We start from the raw sequence: 21,889 nt of genomic DNA on the forward strand, positions 1-21,889 counted from the left end.
TGGCAGCAGACCCGCCCTTCAGACCATGCTCCTGAGGAAGAGAGACAGAAACACCAGCTGAGGGACTGCTACATTGTCATAAAAGAGCTCTGTGGCATTTTCTGTGTAAGTTGGTGTACAGTAGATCTCAAGGAGATAGTAACGGACCCATAAAATTCTTTGTGAGCTAGCCCTAATAAAGGACAACACCTGAACATAACCAGTTCGTTGCAGGCATTTCTGTCAGGTGTGGGATGTCCAAACACCATAAAAGCTGTAATAAAAGTGGGTTAATAAGGCAATAAATGGCAATGATGAAGTCTCTGGTTGATTTCAGCTAAAAAAACCCTGTATTTATATTTCACTTAGGATGGCTGAAGCCTTCCTTCCTTGTCTCCTGCATCTGCTTCATCTCAGGTTTATTTGAGCAATATATCACTCCACCCATGAGACATCGCTGGTATCTGCAAGCTCTGCAGACCCTCCTAAAGCCCTGCCGAGGCTATACTGCCTTCCAGGATATATTTATTCTGCAGCAAATCTGTGCTGGTTTTGGCTGGTGTAGAATTAATTTTCTTCAGCGCAGCTAGTCTGGGGCTGTGTTTGGGTTTGTGCTGGACTCAGTGCTGGTACCAGAGGGCTGGTGTCGTTACTGCTGAGCCGTGCTTACGCAGAGCCAAGGCCTTTCCTGCTCCTCACCCCACCCCACCAGGAGCTGGGAGGGGACACAGCCGGGACAGCTGACCCCGACTGACCCCAGGGGTCCCAGCCCATACGGCCTCATGCTCAGCAGATAGAGCTGGGGGGAAGGAGGAAGGGGGGGACGTTCGGAGCGATGGATTTTGTCTTCCCGAGTCACCGTTAGGTGTGGTGGAGCCCGGCTGTGCTGGGGATGGCTGAGCTCCTGCCTGCCCGTGCCAAGGGGTGAATGAATGCCTTGGTTTGCTTTGCCTGCCTGCACGGCTTTAGCTTTACCTATTAAACTCTCTCTACCTCAACCCACAAGCCTTCTCACTTTTACCCTTCCGATTCCCTCCCCATCCCACCAGGGGGGAGTGAGTGAGCGGCTGTGTGGGGTTTAGCTGCTGGCTGGGGTTAAACCATGACAAAATCCTAGAGCATATGACTGGAAACCAGGCAACTCTAACAAAAACAAAACACCCTGGGCAACAGGGAGCTAGCTGTGAAAATGAAATTCATGTCAGTGAATGATGATCAGAATCACCCAGGCTTGATTCACTTGGAAGCGCCCTAATCCGGCACAGAATTTGGCAATGCATGGGCACGTGCTGCACGCAGGCAGCGGGGAATTTAGTATGTGACATTTCTTTCTTGTGCCCAGCAAATTCACCTGCCCCGTCACAGCTATGTGAAAGGAGATGCAAGGCTAAGGCAGAAGATGCCACTGGAGAGGTGGAGAAGGGAAGGGGAATCATCTTGGTAGTTGCCAGTTTACATGCAAGGTCTGAAACTGAGCCAAAGCAAAGGGGTGTTCTTCCGAAACAAACTGATGATCGGCTCTTTCATTGAGGCCTCTGTTCACAGTTCCCTTCTGAAGCCTTTCATATGAATGAGGTAGAAGGACAAACTTAAAGTGGGTCAGGGAGAGGTGAAGACTTGCTCTCGGCTATAAACCCAGCAGGACGCGATCCCTTTGAAGAGCATTGTAATAGTGATTCAGGCTTTAGTTCAGGAGTTGAACCCTGTTGTATTTTCAAAGTTCTGTGGTACTGTGCTCCTGAGGAACTGGAGAGAGTGATAAATTCTGCAAAACACTGTTTTCTTTGAAGGCAGCAGAAAATCATTTCAGCCTGCGCTGTCATAGGGAACACAATACTATGGCATTGACATCTTTTTCTTGGCAGTACGCTCAGTACGCTTGTAAGTTCCTTTGCCTACACACTTCAAGAGGCTTAATACAGAGTGGACTGGTTAATTATCCCATCATCTCCCCCAAAATAGGTGTAACCTAGCTTTCTACCTGCCAGGCAGAAGACAGGTAAAAAGTGAGCTGCTCGAGAATCAAGGCAGAGACAAGCATGCCGCTCAGCAGTCCTTGCTCATTTCCAGTCCTCACTCTTCCCCCCATCCTACCTGCTTCCGTTTTCCTGGGGTCCCAGAGGTGACAGCAAGGCCTCCAGTTCTGCTGTAAAGGTCGAACTCAGTCCCACTGCCCAGGGTCAGACATGGCCAACAAGCCTGGAGACCTGCAGCTGCTCTCCAGGGCCCTCTGTTTCTGCACCCAAGGAGCTGCGAGAGGTTTGACTTTTAGGGCATGTGGAGGTCTAAGCAAAGCCAGGCCGGGGTCACGAGTTGCACCAGGGTCTGCCATTCAAGCAGCTCTATGCTAGATGACACTCCTTCCCCAGAACCCTGCTCGTGAGAATAAGCTGTACTTAAGAATAAATATTAGTGACCAGGATATTTATTTTGTGTGTAGTAATCACCTCCAAAGCTTTCTCCCCCTCTAGAGAATTACCAATGAACTGAATTTCATCACCTGGAAGTCAAGTTCATTTTCTGTTGCTAGCAGACTTCATTGCTCTTCTTCATTGCTTCAACAGCAGCATTGAAGACAGTCTGTGTAAATTTACTTATTTTTATATTTCAGTACTTTTCATTTATTATTGAATTCTTGAAATAGAATGGTGTTCTTTCACTGCCAGAGTGCATAGGGGATGACAGTATGATACAGAATGACTTAAGAAAAAGGAAATGTAGAGGAAGAAGAAATTTTAAACCAAAAATGCCACAAAAATTTATTTCTCTTGGGGAAAGAGATTGTACTGGAATCCCTTCTGATACTGCGGATTGGACGAGCCTGGAGGGACAGTTATCAGAATTACATCAGAAGTATGTGAAGTTCCACAGAAAGCACACTACACCTCTGAAAATGTGACTGTTTCTCTGAGAGCTGCCACGGGGGACACAATCCACCCATTAAACTGCATAGGTCAGCCTTACACATCCAGGACAAGGGAAGCTGTGTCAAGCAATGAGAAAGCCTGAAACCTGATCCTGAAATAATTAAACTGTGTTGGTGATGCGTTACAGCCAAGGGACAGGAGCCTTAGTGCTGGTGATGACAGCACCGGTGGCAGCGTCGGCGCCCTACCTGGGGCCGTGACAGCAAGGTCTCTGCCTCAGGGAACGTGCACTCCAGAGAGGTGAGGTGCAAACTGGGACAGAAGAGGGAACGAGAGGTGCACCTTGGTTAGGTGTCCTGCTTAGATATTTTTTGAAAGCATAGAAAAGGTTTTTAATTTGTTTCTTGCCTGAGGACAAGGCAAAAATGTCTCTGGCTTTCATAAGAGGTCTTTGCTTTATTGAGAACTATGTTACCACACCCATGAGGGTAGCTCTGAATGTCTCAATTTTAATGCCTTTAGTATTAGCCAGAACCTCTAAGATAGCACCAAAGGGAGAAATGAGGTCATGGAAAGCAATGGGTATAAACTGTAAATAAGATTGCTTACAGGGCTGATGCGGTAGGTGAGAGTGACAGTGGTGTTTGAAGTTTACCATCTGTGCCCAGGAAAAGGAAAACATCCTGAGACACAGATGGCTAAGTACCCTTTTGTGCTGTCCTTTTCAGAGAGGGGAAAAAAAAAAAGTTGTCTCTAAATGCACTTCTCATAACTATCAGTTATGCAGTGCACTCTGTCCTGACTCTGTGTTTCTTTGATTTCGTTCTCATCTTCTGATGATTTGTCACCAGACACATCTTTAAAAAAGCATTGTCAACATCCAGTTCAAACTTTCTAGATTACCCATGACTTTCTGCCACTCTGGTTTAGTAGAGCATGGAATAATACTGACTGTTATAAGCGGACAAAAAAAAAAATCAAAAGCAAGGGTCATATCTCTATGTGGGTATGGAAATGAGATAAATGGAGAAACAGGCTGGGGAATGAGGCACCAAAGCCTAAATGCCACAAAGCACTAAGGAGCTCAAAAGACTTCAGACTGGGTGTAACTTACTGATTGTAGGTCCTAAACCTCCAGCAGAGTTTCTGCGGACGGAAACCTGAGGCTGTGTGGAGCAGGGACACAGCTCAGGGAGCCTGGCTGACCTGCAGTGGCCTTTCTTTGGCAGCGACAATGACAGCGGCCTCAAGACTTACCAATAGAGAACAGGGGTTTGGACACCCCTGGACCTACAGCCACTGATACAGCTGCCAAGGCATAGGCGTTTCCAATCAGCCCAGCTCTCCGTCAGCCCAAAGGCCTGTATACTGCAGTCTCCTCAGTTAGGTTTCTTATCTCATCCTTACAGCGTGGTCCAGAGTGTCAAAGCGAACTTGGTATTTATTTTTTTGTAAGAAACTAAAAAGCCCACTGCGAAGTCCAGATTTTCAACGTAAAGTTTCTCCTGCATCTTATTTGCATGGCTGAATTATAACCCTCTAAATTACAAACAGAAGCACTGGCAGACTCTAGCTAACAACTCTAATGGATGCTATTATATTTCTGCTGCTAGTTGGCACTCTACCTTCACTATCTCATCAGCATAAAGGGATGCTGTCAACTTGAAAAACTGTGTCTTCCTTAGAGAGAGAGAGAAAAAAAAGCGCCATACGTACTATTGTTCCGAACCAGCCTTTTACAAGAGTGGTAAGTAGCAGAGAGTGAGGATGGGAAGTGATGCTATTTAACTGTCCCTGCTCAGTGTGGGTCCCTGGCATCGTCTCCGTGATGCTGGTGTGCACCAGCACTTCCTCTCTGCCGCTGGTGAGACGGTGCCTCCTGCGAGGCGGGGCTGCAGGAGGGTCACCAGGAGAGGGGATGCTTCCATCCCAGGCCTCGTGTTGGCAGCAGCAGCAAAAGGGAATGAAAAAGCAACAAGAGGATTTGTATATACGTGAACAGAGATCAAATATATAGGATGCCATTGTGCTTAGAGCACTGGTTAAAAGAGGCTTGTAACATGCTTGGGAGAGCAGGAACTCTCCCTCCCCCCATCTTCCTTTCTTCTCCAGAGATGATTTTTACAGTGTCCTGCTCACCACTATTTAAAGACAAATCTATGCAAAACTTGCACTCTCTAAGATGGGCCAGTTTGGAACCATCCCAAGTTATCAGTATCCCTTTAAACACACCTGTTTCTTTCCCTTGCAGGTGCCAAAGCCGTCCGCTGAGGAATTTGCCTCTAACCTGGCAAAACAAAGAAGGGTTCCTACTTCTTTGTGACTAAAATGACTGGCACGCTGCAGAGACCCATCTGCTACTACCATCTCTGCCAGCTTCCCCTAAAATGGGCTCAGCTGCCTCACCCACAGGTGTGTTACCAGAGAGAGATCTTTTACTAACCGGTGAGTAACAGTCCCCTTGCCCTTCTGCAGCTGAAGCGAAGGGTTTGGTTTGGGCTGTTGCAGGCCCTCCGCTGCTCCCAGCCCAGGACCAGCGAGGGAATAGAAATGGGAGACCAAGCTCGCCATCTCCTGGGGAAAAGGCATGAACGCTTCCAGGAAAGTTCATTTTATTTCAGTCCTTCCTTTCATTCTCACTCTTTCTTTGTGAAAGATCACGATTGTAGAAGGCAGCTTAGGCAGCTTTGTAGTGCCAGCTCTGACCCTACTGTGGTCCCTCTTCTTCCTGGAAGACTCAGTAAAATAAAGAGTGAATTTATGTCACAGGGTGGGTACACTGTATTTTTATTACATACTTCATACACACTTCAGCAGCAGCAGTGTTAGTGGCAGGACTCGTATGCATTACTAACCCCAGAAAAGACATTTATAGTGTTGAGCAGATGCAGGAACAATCAGGTTCTTACAAACTTAAAATGGCAAGGACTGCTCAGCCACTGCTGCATATGCCCTGTGGAGCACACAGACATTCTGACAGCTACAGGAGATTATCTAGTTACTGACTAGTCACAGTGTAACACTGCTGTTCACACAGATAGTTATATGTCACTTCAAAGACTGATGCCTACAGCAAGGCTTCTAAGGATATCTACAGATTTTTGAGTGTAACTAAAAAATTCAGGACCTTTTGTGCATTCTCATCACCAGACTCGCTACAAAAGTCCCCCTGCCGTAGCTGGCGAGATTTGATTCACCAGTGTTTGTAACAGAGCTGTGCTGTCCTCAAGCAGGGCCCAGCTGAAGGCGAACCATGAGAGCTGTTCGCAGATGTCAGGCAGGATGACTGGATCCTGACGGCGGGTAAGCCCTGGTGTTGCACTGTGCTGCCACAGTGACACTCCTGATGGGGTTAGTGGGAAGTGGCAAACCAACTGGAGTCTAAATTACACACCATTAATTGAATTACACCTTGAAGGTGACAGTTATTCAATAAGCAAGGCCCAAATGTCCCAAGCATTATTAACCTCTTACATTAAAAACAGAGAAAAAAAATCACCAACTCCCTGCATGACGTCAGCGAGGATGGGGTAAAAGTGTATGACAGTTAGTGTATGACAGACTGTGTCACAGAGGAGCTTCTAAGGAGTCAAGGAGTTAGAAAATGGTCTGAGGAGGTGGGATTCTGCAAATCTCATGCTGCCACTGATTTATCGCAACCTTAAGCATCTACTTTATCACTCTACATCTCAGCGAGATGAGACATTTAAGGGGTATGCAAGAAAGATTGGTGTATTCATTAAAATGGTTACTTTTGTAGAGGTTATTATGACTTGGAATAGCTACACTTGCACAGCAGCTGAGGAAATTACACTGTTAGATATGTTGTTCCTAGTGGCAAGAACTGAGATTAAGCTGGGCTGTTGTGATTTTTAAGAGAGATGTTCATTTCACAAGAGATCTCTCACAGATTCGTTTCCATAAAAGCCTTTTTAGTCCTAATCTGGGCAGGGGGTCCCATATGTAATGTTAAGTATAAACTCTATTATCTCCAGTAAAAATCAAACAAACTGAAACTAACATTTTTTACTTAGGTCAAAACAATTCCAAGCCAGATTACTAGTAAATAATTCATTTGAAGTGAAATAATTACACATCAGTTATAAACAAAGCAGAAACTTTGTCTAGATAATAGTTTTGGAAGAGCTTGAATATGTAAATTTCACCTATTAAACAAAAATTTAAACATAAAGTAACTATTATACCTTTACCAAACCAATGTGAGCCTTGCAAAGTCTTCTACTGTCTTAAACCAATGTTTAAATTAATTAATGGAAGTGGAAGCTAGGAATCATAAAGGCATTATTTTCCTAAATTCTTGCTCTCAACCACATCTGTACAACTTTTAGCCTGAACATCCTAGACTGCACATCGTCTTGCAGTAAGAGGAAGCAAGATTTTGTTTTGAATAATACAAAATAGGATTTAATGTTTTAAATGCATTTTCAACACAGCTGGATCCAACACAATGTCTGAATTGTGAAATTACAATCTGAATTTAACCTGCATACTTCTGCATTACAAATAAGTTTATCACTGTTTTGCTTAGTGTAACTGAGTTATCACTCGATAAACAATGTACATGTAGGAAGTGGGGTTTTTTATTCTTCACATACTAGAATAAAGATGGAGTTTCTGAGCTCCACTTCACAATGAAGGCTTGCGGTTTCCTGGGAGGAGTTCATTCAGGTGATTCACATACTATGACAGCTCTGTTATTAATGTCCTTGGACTATTCTTCTCCAGAACTGAACAATTGTGGTGACATCATTCAAGGGAGACGCAAACTGTAAGTGAAGAATGGCTACTACAATGCTGAAAGGCACAGAACATAGAGCTTACTAGGCTCAGCCATCAAAAGTGGCAGGAGATCTCACTGCTTCATAAGTATGAGGAAAAAATGGAAAGGTAGGAGAAAAGCATGCTAAAGAGGAGAGTGTTGGCACAGGAACAAGCTGATAATAAAGTAGTGCTGATTACATTTAGGCTAGCCTACCAAATAACAGCTATATGCGGAGGGAGGATAACAATCCAACTGATTTTAAGAGAGCTATCGTTTTATTAAAAAAAAAATCACAAATGATTGCCTGCAATAACAGGCTTATTATTCTCTCTCTGTGTAGTAGTCTCCAGAAGTAGGACTTCAATGTGAAGTACTCTTGCTGGTCGCATAATGACAGTCCTACTCAGCCACTCTTGTTTTATGTACCTTTTTCTGACCAGTCTCACATTAAGAGACTGGTGATTAAGAGCCAACAAGAAAATACCTGCACTTTAGACAAAGATTTGAAGGCAAGCTCTCATAATAGCCTCCTAAATCTTCGCCTAGAAAATACCAGTACCTTCCTGCAGAATGACTGGAGAAGTCACCCTGATGTTCAACATGCCTCTAATCCAGTGGACAGCCCCCTTTATTAAGTCTCCATGAGCAACTTTTAGCTACCTGCAGATAGTGCCACTGACACTGGAAAAGCCTTTTCAGTTTTAAGTCTTCCTTTTCTTTATAACTCCTCTACAGTTGTATAATGGTTTTGTATAAGAATCCCATGAAACTATCAGTTCTTCATTTCATTAGGACCTACAACACTTTGACTATAACTTCAGTATTTGCCTCAAGGATTTCCTCTCTGTATTGCCTTCCTCAGCTCCTCTAACACTACAAGTACTTCATTATGCATTATTTATCTCCTCAGTGATTCTTACCTTCTAAAATAAACAGTGTAATATAAACTATTTGAGATTTTTTTAAAGGCTAGGCTGAAAAGGCAACAAAACTTCCTCAAACTGAAGAAGTCTGTTACACATGCTTTTCACAGCTTGAATATCCATCTTCTCCTTTCATTTCCCTACTATATATGAAATTTCCCAGTTTACCCTGATACTGTACTAAGAGGTAAAATCTTTGCCCAAAGTAGACCTTAAGTGACTTGTCATACATCTCATCCCAATGCACAAGCTGTATTACACCAGTATCTTTTAAAGGCACAGGCTTCATTTACACTTACACTCTAGCCTGCACTCTGTGGGGATGTATAAAATTAACAAAGTTCTGTAGTTTATCCACACTTCTTGAATGTTTCCAAACATAAGAGACAAGGTTTTGTGTCTTGAAGGAGAGCCAAATGTTTTATGAAAAGTGGGATTGCCATAAACAAAGTATTTGGATCCAGTCTTCCAGTTTGGAGCGTTACAGAAGCTCATTAAAATCAAGAGTCTGAATTCTGATCATTTTCTGCACTTACTCCTCCACACTTCCAATGCACCTATATTTATAAAGTTTTAGGTCAGGGTCATCACCTGTAATATTGTACAGAGCTAGGGCCCATGGAAAAAGGTGCCCTGAAATGGTATTATAATGAAGACAGTTTAAAAGAAGAATCTGTTTGAACAGGAAACAAAAGATCCCTCTTCAGCAACGAACATGAACATCCATTAAACCAGCCTAGAAATAAGGCACCACCACAAAGAGGCTGAGGTAACCTAGGACAATGTCTCTTGTAGACCGAAAAGGATTCACAGTATCAATTAGCAGTTCTTTTTTAATTAAATGAAGATTTATACAAACAAACAACGGAACACTTTGGGGAAGCATAGGCACATATTGCCACAGAAGGGTTCCCTACCGTACAGACAACGGCCATCAATTCTTTACCATCGCCGTCTGGTTTTTTGCGCAGCAAAGGCAAAGCCCAGAGTCCAATAAACCCAAACATGAATTATCTGAACTCCTTTTTTTCAAACAGAAGGAGTAAATTACTTGCTGCTAAAGATGTTCAGAGTAGTCATTTTGCAAATGGTGCTATGAAGCTGATCAAAAGGGAACGTGTTGTAGCATAATTGCCCTATTTCAAAGCATTATCCTGTAATAACAATCTGGAGCATGGCTGGGCTTCACTGAGAAGGAGAGAGCACTACCTCCAGCCTGCACCTCAGCACACACACATTCCAGACAGACCCACCCTCCTTGTCTGCTAATGCTGGAGGGCAGCCCATTAACCAGCTTGAGCCTTTTAGAGCCTAATTTCAGGGCAGAGAGATAGCACTTGCTTCACTGGCTGCAGCTATTTACTATTTCCACTTATGACCCCTGTGATTAAGACAAGCTCTGAGCCCTCAAACCCTTTTCTGAAACAGACACCTGCTTTAGTTCAACAACATATTAGGAAAACACTTTTTGGCATCAGACCAAAGGAATGTTTAAGTGTTAGCTTTTCAAAAGCTATCTTTTTAACTCTATAAAGAATTTCTTTCATTTTGTTTTGTTAAAACAGAGAACAGGTTACATTCAGCTGCAACTTATGAGAGCTGTAGGTAGAGGATACTTCCCTTCCTTGCTGCTGGAATCCATGCTCCTGAGTATTCATTTGTTTGCAACAGCAGAAAGCTGGTCCCGGATCCTTCCTAGACCTTCTAACATAGTGTCCAGAGTTTCTTTGCTCAGTTCCATAGTCAGTGCAGAAACAACAGGACTATTTCCACATAAGGCCGCATCTTCCTGAATCTGAAAATAGGAATGCAGATGTTAGCTGTATGAAAAATTCATTCACATGTTTTTCCAGTGCCACTATGAAAGTCAGTGTTTAACAGATAAAGAAAAATTATTTAAATTTGGCATCCAGCTCTATCCTGAAGGACCATGGCACATTTTATAAGCTGTGAAATTTTCTAAGCCTCACTAGTGAAGTGTGCTCCCACTACCAAGAGTGCAAGTAAACATATGCTGCCTTGAGTACGGGGAAATTCTGAAGAGACTCATGGCAGGAAGCCAAATCCTTATCAAAAGCATCTTAGCAGATACGGCACAGGATACTTAACCCCATCCCACGCCCACAGATTATTTTTTTTCCTCCTCCTCTGAAACCCACCCATCCCATTTTTACTGGTTGGAGGGATCCAGGAGTCTGTAGAACATAAACAGTAAGTTTAGCTGTACTCCCCAAATAATAGACGTGGCCAGTGAAGGAAATTATTAGTAATCAACAGACATTTCCCAAATAGTAGAGTTAGCTAAACATGCTGATGAGTGGCTTAGAATTAAAGGGCAATGCCTTCATCATTTATATTCTTTCTTTCTGTAGAGAACAATGGTGACCAGGAACAAATACGGTGCCTTCTCACATCCTCATGCAAAGAAAACTCTTGCAAGAAAAAGAGGGCTTTCACCAGAGACATCATTCCCAGGCTCTGTGGGAGTCCAAAGATCATCTCTGAGAAAGCCTGTTAATTGCCCACCAGGCAATAGGCAAGCACCAGATGTCTGTCTGAACTGTTTTGCACTACCACTGGTAAATCAGCTGCTGGATTTGATTATTTTGATCCTGTATCCTTCCCAGCCACTGACATTACCTTTAACTGAAGCAGGCAACTAGGGACTGCCATTCTGCTGATGCTGTCTGAAGACATCTTGATGTCCACCCTCCAGTCCATGTCGACCAGCCGAGGCAGGGAGACTGAGGGATTAAAAAAATGGGTCTGTTAAGCCCAGCAGCACACGATGACACCAGACCCTGGAACATGTAACTACCACCATGTACATGCTTCTCCACTTCTGGCTCCAGGAAGTGTGTAGTTTCAGTGCTACTACATGGTTTCATGCCATTTTTACTCTGCGATAAGCTAGTCTCTGAAGGCCTCCTCATGACACTGGTTCTCCAATCATCACATGCAAGAATAGTACAGTGCAAGACAGCACAGGTAAATTCACAAAGCAGCTGGGAGAAGGAGAGCAGCAAGATACCTTCTCCACCTCTTCAGCCCTGTTGCCTGCAACACTCAACCAGTGTTTCACCATGAGTTGCTCTGTGACCTACATGCTTATTGCTCTGTTCTGTAACTGATAAGAAAGCACACAGGAATGGTCTGAAAATCCAGCAGTTTAAAACATGTTATTTCAAGCTCCTCAACCTGTGAACCAAAGCATCCTGCAGTACATATATATTGGTAAACTGCAATCTTCGCATGTCCTGCCAATTTGTTACAAATATTGACAGCATCCTGAGCAGACGTAGCCTAAGAGAAATCGTTCAACAGTCTGGTGCAATACTGACATCAGTTGTTCAGGGCTGGAGACCCCATAAGCTTCCCAAGGGAAGGACAGGTCTGACTTGGCTGCCCTACCATGAGATTTGTGCAGCTGCCTCTTGCAGAGTGGAGATGGGGATATTCCTTCATGATGCTGCGTACTTAATGGAGCTCACTGCACCACGAACCCTGGAGAGTCCCTAAGCACTGGCATAAAAACTGAGATTAAAGTTGTCCCAGCAAAACTCTGGCACCAACAGACGGGCTGCAAGTACTCTTTGTCAGTTCCTGGGAGCACAGTGTTTTTCAACAGTGTCTTTCAGCTGCCAGTAATAAATACAAGGAACATCTGAAGAATATATTCATGTGAAACCGAGGCAGGTATTTGGGTGAGTGGCATGCAAATATCTTTTCCTTTTGTTTGAATAAAACCAAGTTTCCTACTTTCATTAAAAAAAGAAAATATATTTTAACCCAGAAACGGTATTGATGTTTTAATCACAGATTTACTAGTGTTTTCTCACACAAACTGCAAACCAGAACAAAGTATAATTACTTATCCAAATAGATAACAACAGCAAGTGTTAAAAGAAGTTGCAAGGTGCAGTTTAACAGGGCATACTTAAAGTCATTCCCACTTCAGTACTGTCACATTTATAAGACTCTTGCACCTTTTTAGACTCCATTTTCTATCAAGAGCTGAGCTTCTTATTTTCAAAAGTGCAGCATCCAGTTTACTGAGAAAAACAGTAAATTGTCACTAGAAAAAACTCCACACTAAGGACATGAAATAAAGACAAACCATTTCAGTTTGAAAAGGGCACGTGCAGCTAAGAGGCTTAGCTCCTCTAACTATGTCAGAATAAATGTCTACAGGGTACCTGAAGCAGCACTGTTGCTGTTTGTATCAGCTAGGGATTTTCAAACAAGTCTGAACGAAACACAGGACCAACCCCATAAAAGATTTGTAGGGAGATGATCATTTATTCTCAAACTCAATTTAAAGTCTCAGCTGTGGTGCTTGGTAGGCTTGAGAGTCTTTGTGAAGCCTTATCAAACCCAGTTGTCAGCATTCTCTGACATCTATTTAAGGGTACCAGAGAGGGATGAAGATGCAAAGACTAAACCTCTGTGAGTGCTAAGGAAAGAGCTGTCTCAACAAGCAATTGCAGCCTGTGTGGATTCTGCCTATCATAAGATGCCGTTTCCTCCCCAGGGGTTGATTGCTAGCCTTCCTACTGACTCCAGATGCTCAAGTTCCTTCCTAACAGTGCTGACAGAAATTTCTCTTTCTGTCTGGGGAAAGGCAATCCCTCCTCCTCCTGCTTCCCTGAGCAGTGCTCCTGGGGCAGTGCAGAACTGGCTGCCTCGCTCTTGCTTTTGGAACACATTCCAGTTTGCAGCCTGTCAAGGCCAGCACTTGGCAGCATTTGCAACAACATCAAAATGCATCTGTTTAGCCTTGTATGTTAATTTGCAAAGATTGATTGCTGGTGGCTTGGGAGGGGCAGGAAACCATCCATGGTTTTATGTTAACATAGATTAATCAGTTGGAATGTCTGTTCTTTAAATCACTGCCTTGGTCCCTATGCAATGTCAGACACTTCTGAAAACAATACTAAAACAACTCATAATTTCCTAGAAGACAATCTCATTCCAACAGGGTCAAATATTCATCTGATGAATACAAAGAGATGAGTTTCAGAGCAGAGCTCCTGGGTGGTGCTCCAAGAGCCACACACCCAGCTTTGCTCTGGGTTGTGAAGACCTAACTACTGTGTCATACTGGCGTGTCATGTCTTGCTCTCATCTTCTCTAATGCATGACAGTGTTAAAGATACAGGAAAAAGCATCGTGTGTGTTGGTAACACTACAACATCGTTTAGTGTAAGCAACTGCTGTATTTCCTGTATTAGCATTACACAAGTTTCTTCCCTCTTCCAATTTATACTCCATTAAAACTTTGAGGGACAGTGTATTTACAGGTCTTGACATACTGTTTAGCTGTTGGGCATTATCTCCTCTGCAGGCAAAGAAAAGGGTAAAGAGGATTCATGCAGACCTCAAAGTACTCTGCTACATATTGGCTCTCATTTGTAAACTTCTAAGTGCTACAGTTATAAAGAAAACCTCTTGGGGAGAAAACAAAGCATTGTAGCTGTGTAGAATCCCTAACTGGGATGTAACTCACTGCCCATGATGCTATTGTTCAAGTTTGCATTCCTTAAGTACATCAAGGTGAGGAAAAAGCAAAGTTATGAATATATGCAGTGTACTTCCTGACACATGCAAGAGAGAGAACGCACAGAACTGACTAGATGTGAAAAGATAAAGTATTCCTCAATGTATACATAGCCTTTACAGTGCACAGTTATTGAATAGGGATGTCACTAAATGACCTGAACAGCAAGGTCAGAGTGCTTCACTTTCTAAAGTTTTGCAAATAGTTGCTATACCCCTGCTCTGCAAGGTAGCAGCAGAATGAGCATTAAAGGGAATTGCTTCAGGGCTGGAAACAATTTAGCACCGCAGCACAGATCTGAATGCAAGCCTCACTCATACAAAACTTCATCTAAAGGCAAACAGGGGTATTGCTATGCTACAGTACAAAAACATGTTGCAACCCACTATTCTAAACTCTAAGCTCAGTGATCTCAGGAAACATTAACTGCATCAAGATGTGCGCTACTACTTACTCTGACTTGCTTGTGCTTCATTCCTCCACGCAGAGCTGTGATAAAGGGGAAAAGAGAAAAAAGAGTATCAGCAGTGCTTTGGAAAAAAAAAGAAAAAAGGTAGGGAAAGCATTCAGAATGGCTTATCCCTGACAGAAAGGTCACCAGGGCTACAGCAGTAAGCAGGGGAGAGAGACTGCCTGTGCTACAGAGTGCCGAGGAAAGGCTGTCCCTGGTGAGCAACGGCAGGCAAACTGGTGACCAACTACTGGTTCTTCTATAAATGTGGCTCACTTAGAGCATGCTCTTCTCCCCAGTTTTACCAAAGCAGTGGGCTACCAAGCAGTGAGTGATACAAGGATGCAGAACTGCCACCCCCTGCCACTACCGCACAAAATGCACTGCCTCTAGATACTACTCAGACTCTGTAGTGCTGAAATCTAGCCCTCTAAGTTTTACCATTATCTGTAGCATTTTTCCACTACACAGGCGAGTTGTTATAATAAAAGGGGCTTTGTATTATGTGAACGAGGCCCACACCCATTCCAAAAGTCTTGGGAAAACCCTCTGTGCCCATGGCTGTGTTTTGTTTGCCATTCCGCTCAGGTGACATATTTCATTCAACTCTGCTCATCCCAACCGGTGTGATTATGCCCAAGGCACGCACAAAATCCATAAAACCAGGACTGCATGCTGCCAACTATACACATATCAAACCAGATACATAGGCTTTAACTTTCCAGATGAAAGCAAACAGCAGGTGGGTAGCACTCACATATTCTCCAAGATTATTTTAGTCAAAAGGTTTTTCAGGTTTTGGTGGAAGTTTTCTGGAAAGAGAGCGAGGATATCTTCTGCCCTTGTCAAGCCGTGGTACACAACATGCCTGGTGAGGTTGTGCAAAGCAGATACCAGCTGTAGGAAAGGAAGAGGAGAAAGGGCTCTGCTGGGTTGTGAAACAAAGAAATACACTCAACAGTCAGAATCCAATATAACTGTTCAGCAGGTATTCTTTTATCTGCAGCACTGGGGTTGCCCTGGGGATTCTCCACCATAAGGTCTCCCCCGAAATAGCAAGGGACATCAGTTTACATATAGACAAATAATACATATTAATTAGATTTCCTAGAAAGGGGTGTCTTAGAATAATGAGTTCCCAGGATTCATTTACATAGTCTGGGCATGTGCAGTGAAAATAGGGTGAGAGTCTTCAGTGGTCGAGGGAAGAAGTAAGCCGTCTTCTTCACAGTGTTCGCTAGCTGACCCTCTTTCCAGAGTGTGTGCTGTGAAGTAAAGTCCAGGTGTCTCCCTCCTAAATCAGCAAAACCAGTTTCCCTATAATAGGGTCTCTGTGTTCGAGCCCCCCTTATCTCATTCTGGGAGTTGCCCAAATGACCACTGAAGGCCTTGAGTCTGCTATCAGTGATTTATGTCAGGAACCTAACAAGTATTTAAATCTTATTTATACGACAAAGGGACCTAAGGAAACAGTTGAGGAGTTAGGATTCCTTGAGAAACAAATGAAGCAAAACACAAGCAAAACTTTGAAACAAAAGAAAAAAAAACACAAGCAAAGCTTTCATACATCACAATTTAGTCTTAATAACTGTCAGAAATTAATTTGTTTGAACCCTTTCATTCCCTTTCAGCTGACAGCCGTTACCTACAGTACGGGACGGGCCTTCAGCAGCCTGGACAGGACAGACACAGCTTCTGCAGCGAGACCGACGCCACCGGGGCCATGGCCGTCCCAGCGCTGCCCGGCAGCCTCCCCGGGCAAGGCGAGGCCCTCAGGCCTCACGCACTTACCTCCCGCGGCCCGGTACGGCCCCTCGGGCTGCGCCTCCGCGGCAGGATCGCTTCTAACGAGGACGTTTCGCTACAGCACCAGCGGCCGAGGGCCTTCGCAGCCCCACGGCGCCGGGCACCCCCCCGAGGGCCTGGGATAAGCCCTGGGCTGGGGCCCGGTGGGCCGCTCCGCTCCGCTCCCCCCGGCCGGTGCGGCCCAGCCGCGCAGGTCCCGGCCGCCCGCTCCTTCCTACGGGCCGCGCTCGCTGCCGCGACAGCGGCTCTTCCCTCCCTCCCTCCTTCCTTCTCTCCCGAAGCCGGCGCTGCCCCGCCGGGCCCTACCTGCTCCGCTTCCTCGGGGCCGACGGCGAGGCCGGGACAGGCGCGCTGCGCCAGCGGGCCGAGGCCGGCGGCGGGGCTGGAGAAGCACTCCTGGCACAGCTGCCGCACCGCGTCCCTCGACGGCGCCTGCCCGGAGAGCAAAGCGGGGCGAGAAAGGCGCTCAGCCGCGGCCCGGGAGAGGCAGCCCCTGCCGCCGGGCCGGGCGCCCCGTCCCCCCGCAGCAGCTCGGCGTCCCGCTCACCTTCAGCAGGCTCTGCAGCGCCGCGAACTCCGCGTCCCGCAGCGCCGCCATCTTGGCGCTGTCACCTGAGCCGCGCGCCCGCCTCCCCCTGACGCGCCGCCGCCATGTTGGCGCTGTCAGCTGAGGAGGGCGGCGCCGGGGCCGGGCCGGGGAGGGTGCGGCGGGGCGTCCTGCCATGGGACTCCTCCTGGGGTTCCTCCTGGGAACCTTGGCTCCGCCTTGAAGGATTAGCGACCCCGACCTCTGTCGAGCGTGTGGGCGCCGTGGCCTGCGCCTGCAGCCCGGCAGTGTAGCGGGGCCCCGGTATCGGCGGGGAAATAGCAGGGACGAAGGCAAGCCCTAAATGTCTGGCCTCGCCCTCTGCGATCTGCTCGTTTTTTCACTGTCAGTGCAAATCTCTGCGTTGGATGCAGAATTTAGCTGTAAACTCTCTTTTCAGCCAGTGGGAACTGAAAGCAAAAGATTTATCATGGCGTGGCTGCATGGACCATTACCTCAGCAAACTGTGTGTTTCTTTCATTTTGTAAAGGATTTAAATAAGTCCTCTTCTGAGAGAGAAATAGTCTTCTCTTTGTTTTGTGTAATTCCCAGCACATTTGGTTCCAGGACATCAGTAATCTATGATCTTTCTGTTTTGTGTAATTCCCAGCACATCTGGTTCCAGGGCATCGCTAATCTATGATCTTTCCCCACCACTACTTATGTCACAGCACCCCCATCCTCATTTCCATTTGCCTGGTTCTGCAAGCAGAATAATACACAGTAAGAAATGCAAATATGTAAATGCTGTTTGCATGGGGCTTCACAAGCTTGGCAGGGAAAAGGGCTTCCTCTTGCAGAGGAGCTGATTTCCCTCTCATTTGCTGGGAAACCTTAAAGGGCAGAAGAATTCAAAGGGAGAGGATTTGATTTTCCATTATTTTTTATGAGCAACAGGAAATGAGGCTCTGGGGGAGCTATTTTGGGGTATGAGTTTACCATCTGTGGCCTCTTGAAATTAATTAGTATGATTGATCAGTTTGGAGAGCTGCCGTGTATTTGTGCAGCTTTCTCTAGCATTGTGTCACCAGCAAAGCTAACCCAGCGCTGGCAGCACATTAGGTAAAGCTGAGGGTCTGCCGCGGGCATCATCTTCACAGCGGTGCCTTCCTGGGAGAGCTGCTGAGTTTAGGTGGCGGGGCCGAGTGGGCAGGGGGTCTTGTGCACAGCAATTTCTTATCCAGGTGACCAGACAACTCAATGCTCTGATCGGAAAAGGAAAACGAGCTACACAGACAACATTGTCTCTTCCTTCCTGAGAGGAAGTATCTGAAAGATTTGGCAACGGTCAATCTTCTCCTGATGCCACAGCGATCATTTTCCACCTACACAAATACAGAAGTATCTGTAAACCGCACGCTGGAATAGACCAGAAGGGGAAGGGAAGGATGGTGGGATCCCAGTTTGTGTTTCCATAACAAAAGGTTTGCAGAGTTAGTGGGTTAAGCAATAGCATTCCAAAAGAAAATCAGAGTAGTGGTTAGAGGTCAGGATTTAGGAGCTAGGAATCGTGTTCTCTTGACCCTGCTTCAGGCTTCAGATGAGTCACTTTTGTCACCTGAGTGACAAGAAGGTAATGTAAGCACCTGTATAACATAAAGTTATAAAGTGGGCATTTATAAACATAAGGTTGTGAAAGGATAAACAGAATGAAGGCAATATGAAAAAACAATCTGAGCAAGTAAGCCTAATAGAAACACAGGGATGGTTCACAGGATATCACTTAAAATATTGTAATTGCATCATTGACCTCATAATCTGCCTGCTTGTCTTGTTCCCAAACCAATAAAAACTAGCATTTTCTACAGTCAGAGGTAAGCAGAATTTTTCTAAGCAGTAAAACTTCTGAAATGCTGTATCCAACCGGGGAAGAGGATCACTGTGTTTTTTCAGGGCTTTTCTAAAGCGATGACTTTACGAGACTTATGTAAAATCAGATTGATCCTTGCCTAGATTAAGGACTTAACTGTACAGCGTAACTTCATCAGACAAGTAGGTGAAGAGATGCAAAGGACACGGGAGCAGGTAAGTGTCATTGCTAACTGTCACAGGAGTAGGTGGCAAGAGAGAATATTTACCTCTGAGTCACATACTCAGAACAAAGATGCTGCCTGCCAGTAAGCACAGCTGGCATCGTACTGAATTAGCTCTCCAGTCCACCTCCTATTGTTGCCATTTCCTTGCTCTGGGAATTATGAGCCTTCTAATTATGAGGAAATAATGACAGGTTTGATTTAATATCAGAATTGAAATGCTGTTTATAACTCATGGTCAGAAGCTGACAGAAGTGCTTAGTAAAATGCTTTATCTGAGGGTGATTCTTTCTTTTATTTATTTTTTATTTTATTTTTTCCTTTAGTACTATCGGTAGCTGTTTTCGAGGTCCAGGCCTCCAAAATCAGATTGTAAGGGGTAAAGGGTGGCACTGCATCATGTAAGGAAGGCTGGCCCTGTGATCAGTGTGCTCATCAGGAAGTTTTGAGAAACACCAGTTCAATTATCTGCTGTGCCAGAGGCAGTGCTTTCTGAGTTTGAAAAAAAACCAAACCAGTTAGAGGAATGAGATGGATTGGATGACCTCAGTAGGTCTTCATACAGCCCTTTTTTTCCATGATTTTATGTCTATGTCACCCAGTGGGACTCGGCTGTGAGCTCTGAGCCTGCAGATGCATCTGTACAGCGCTATGAGCAGGAATTGGCTTGGTTCTCAAGAGCTAAACTGCTGTTGTTTAGTCTGAAAATTAAACTCTGCTTCTGAGATGGGCAAATTTGCCTGACTGATTTGGCTCTCTCTCTTTCTTGGTTGACCGAGCCTGGGGTATCTGCAAATCGTCCTTCCTGAAATAGTGCAGATACGTCTAGATAAAAAACATATGGGCAATAGCACTGCAGGAGGCTGGGTGAGTGAGCAGTCTCTGGACTATGAGTCTCTTAAATACTGTTGATAACTTTCTACATTCAGGATCTCCTGGACATGGGTATGTGGGTGTATAGGTGTGTGTACTTACCTGCCGTTGGCTGTTCTTGTCTGTGACCTCTATTCCCAGCCATTTAAAAAAAGCCTCCAGAACTGGTATTTCATGTGAGGAGAGAGGATCAGAGACCCTGGCTGGGAATCACTTGAACGAGAGGGGAGGTGAGGCAAGAAGTGGTGGCATCTAGGTGGGAGGTTTCTGGGGGAGCTGGGGACCTCCTGGAGCTTGCAGTAGGAGAACAGTTCTGCATTTGCCTTTTTGCTTACAGCAACAAGTTGTCCTAGTTTTCTGTATCTACTGGTACTGGCAAGGAGTAGCCAGAGGGAATTCCCTTGTTGCCAGGTATATATACATCTCTCTCTGCAGGGCTCTGAGGGATTTACACTTTTCCCTACCTGGAAAACATCAGGAGGGAAGTTGCCTGTGTGCTCTTTGCCTTTTTTGATGGAGAGGGACTGACAACCCTTCTCTTTTTTTAAAAAAGAAAAAAAAAAAAAGGAAAAAAAAGGGAGAGGGATGTAAGGGGAAGAACTGTGTGTGTTTCATAAAAAAGGCATTGACAGAACTGCATGCATTTCATGTACCAAGTATTTATCTTCAACGGAAGTCAGTTATCATGACAGAATAAACTCTGTGATACTGCAAGGCAAAAAAGCTGGAAAGCTGAATGGAAGAATCTCAATAAGTCAGTGTAATATATGCTCTGTGTTTTTATACATAGCTATATAACTCCAATGACAGATAAACACTTTGCAAAAATGTCATCTTTGTTATAGCCCATCAACTAAAGTGAGAGCCCAAAATAAATGTATCTGAGAGGGATTGTTTTGTGAGGAAAAGTCAATCTTGCTGTTCTTATTATATTCAAGGTAAAAAATAAGCATAAAAAAGCAAGCAAATAACTCGACAAAGTCCATCCCAGCCAGGTTTTTTTTTTTTTTCTTTTTTTTTTCTTTTCTATTTTTTCCCCTTGAGAAGTAAAAAAAGGAAAGGAATAAATTTAGCTTCCCTACCATTCTTGGCTGGAGAACTGTAACCTTTTACACTCCAGGGAAAGAAGCACACAGTTCTAGCTCACTTTGGCTGTTCCAGGCTCACTGGGAGAGGAGTCCTTGGGATATTAAGGATGTGATGGGAAGAACTGTTAGGTTTTTCCCTGCAGTGTGGTCTGTATTCACTGGAGCATCTGCTGCAGAACAGTGGTCCCTCCCTTACTGGCTTTCTGTGGCCAGGCAGGGCTGTGCTCTGTAACCCCACCCTGCTGGTCTGTGCAATTTCCCTGCTGCAAGGGAAAGTGAAGCTGTTCTCTTGCCCTGAAGAAAAGAGCTCCATACTAGGTGACTCTGGTTTAGAGATCGAGCAAGATAAAGCATGAGAGACATCTTTTCCCCAGTTACTTCTGCATTATTTGTTTTTTTTTTAATGGCGTTTCTTTAGCAACAGTGAGCAAATAATAGGAAAGAATTCTTCACAGAGCGTGCAGGCAAGATAGTACTAGCTGCCTACTTGGTGTTGTATTCTCCAACCAGGAATTTACTGAAATATCTCCAGCTTTCTAACGTCCCGTTTACACTGTCTTACATATTGATGGATGCGTTGGTCTTTCCATGCCAAGGCTAGGGCAGAAGTTTCTTCTTCTTGTTGTTGCTGGGAATCATGCTTAGATACATTACCAGGAGGGCAGATTTTATCTGAGATGTCTGGCTGCATCGACACTAGTAAACAAAATGGTGGCAGAGAACATTGCTGAGTCCTTTACTGTTAAATTGCTAGTGCTTTTCATGGCCTGTCTGACTCACACTGACTGTCACTCTCCCAAGCAGCTCCAGGGTGTGGGTCAGGAGTCTGTGTGGATGAGGAAGCAAACCCAGCAAGCAGCCTCTACGTGGGCACCCTGTAAAGAGGCCAAGAGCTGAACAGCTCTCACAAACCATCCAATGCCCATTTTTCTCTGGGCCAAGA

At 44.8% G+C, this 21,889-nt stretch overlaps 1 protein-coding gene across 2 annotated transcripts; it reads right to left on the reverse strand.

Moving 5' to 3' along the window:
• Nucleotides 1-9,371: 9,371 nt before the first annotated feature.
• COMMD9 (COMM domain containing 9) lies at nucleotides 9,372-17,009 on the reverse strand. 2 transcript variants are annotated; one of them, XM_074909354.1, is made up of 6 exons: nucleotides 16,914-17,009; nucleotides 16,673-16,798; nucleotides 15,318-15,457; nucleotides 14,564-14,598; nucleotides 11,193-11,296; nucleotides 9,372-10,347 (listed from the first exon to the last, which is right to left on the reverse strand). In XM_074909354.1, exons 1-6 carry the CDS (start codon nucleotides 16,962-16,964, stop codon nucleotides 10,207-10,209), a joined length of 597 nt encoding a protein of 198 aa, XP_074765455.1. In that variant the 5' UTR covers nucleotides 16,965-17,009; the 3' UTR covers nucleotides 9,372-10,206. The 2 variants fall into 2 exon arrangements, with proteins under 2 accessions (XP_074765455.1, XP_074765456.1); XM_074909355.1 differs by lacking the exon at nucleotides 16,673-16,798 and having other exon boundaries at nucleotides 16,914-16,964.
• Nucleotides 17,010-21,889: the final 4,880 nt, after the last annotated feature.

This window comes from Athene noctua, chromosome 6 (assembly GCF_965140245.1).
Source record: "Athene noctua chromosome 6, bAthNoc1.hap1.1, whole genome shotgun sequence".
NCBI lineage: Eukaryota > Metazoa > Chordata > Aves > Strigiformes > Strigidae > Athene > Athene noctua.

What these genes read in the sequence shown, in the direction of transcription:
- COMMD9 (XM_074909354.1), bottom strand. Translation starts at nt 16,964, where the DNA reads ATGGCGGCGCTGCGGGACGCGGAGTTCGCGGCGCTGCAGAGCCTGCTG. An exon ending in GCCCCGAGGAAGCGGAGCAG is followed by an intron (nt 15,458 to 16,672) that starts GTAGGGCCCGGC and finishes CCTTTCCTACAG; the next exon opens with CTGGTATCTGCTTTGCACAA. An exon ending in AAAATAATCTTGGAGAATAT is followed by an intron (nt 14,599 to 15,317) that starts GTGAGTGCTACC and finishes CCTTTATCACAG; the next exon opens with CTCTGCGTGGAGGAATGAAG.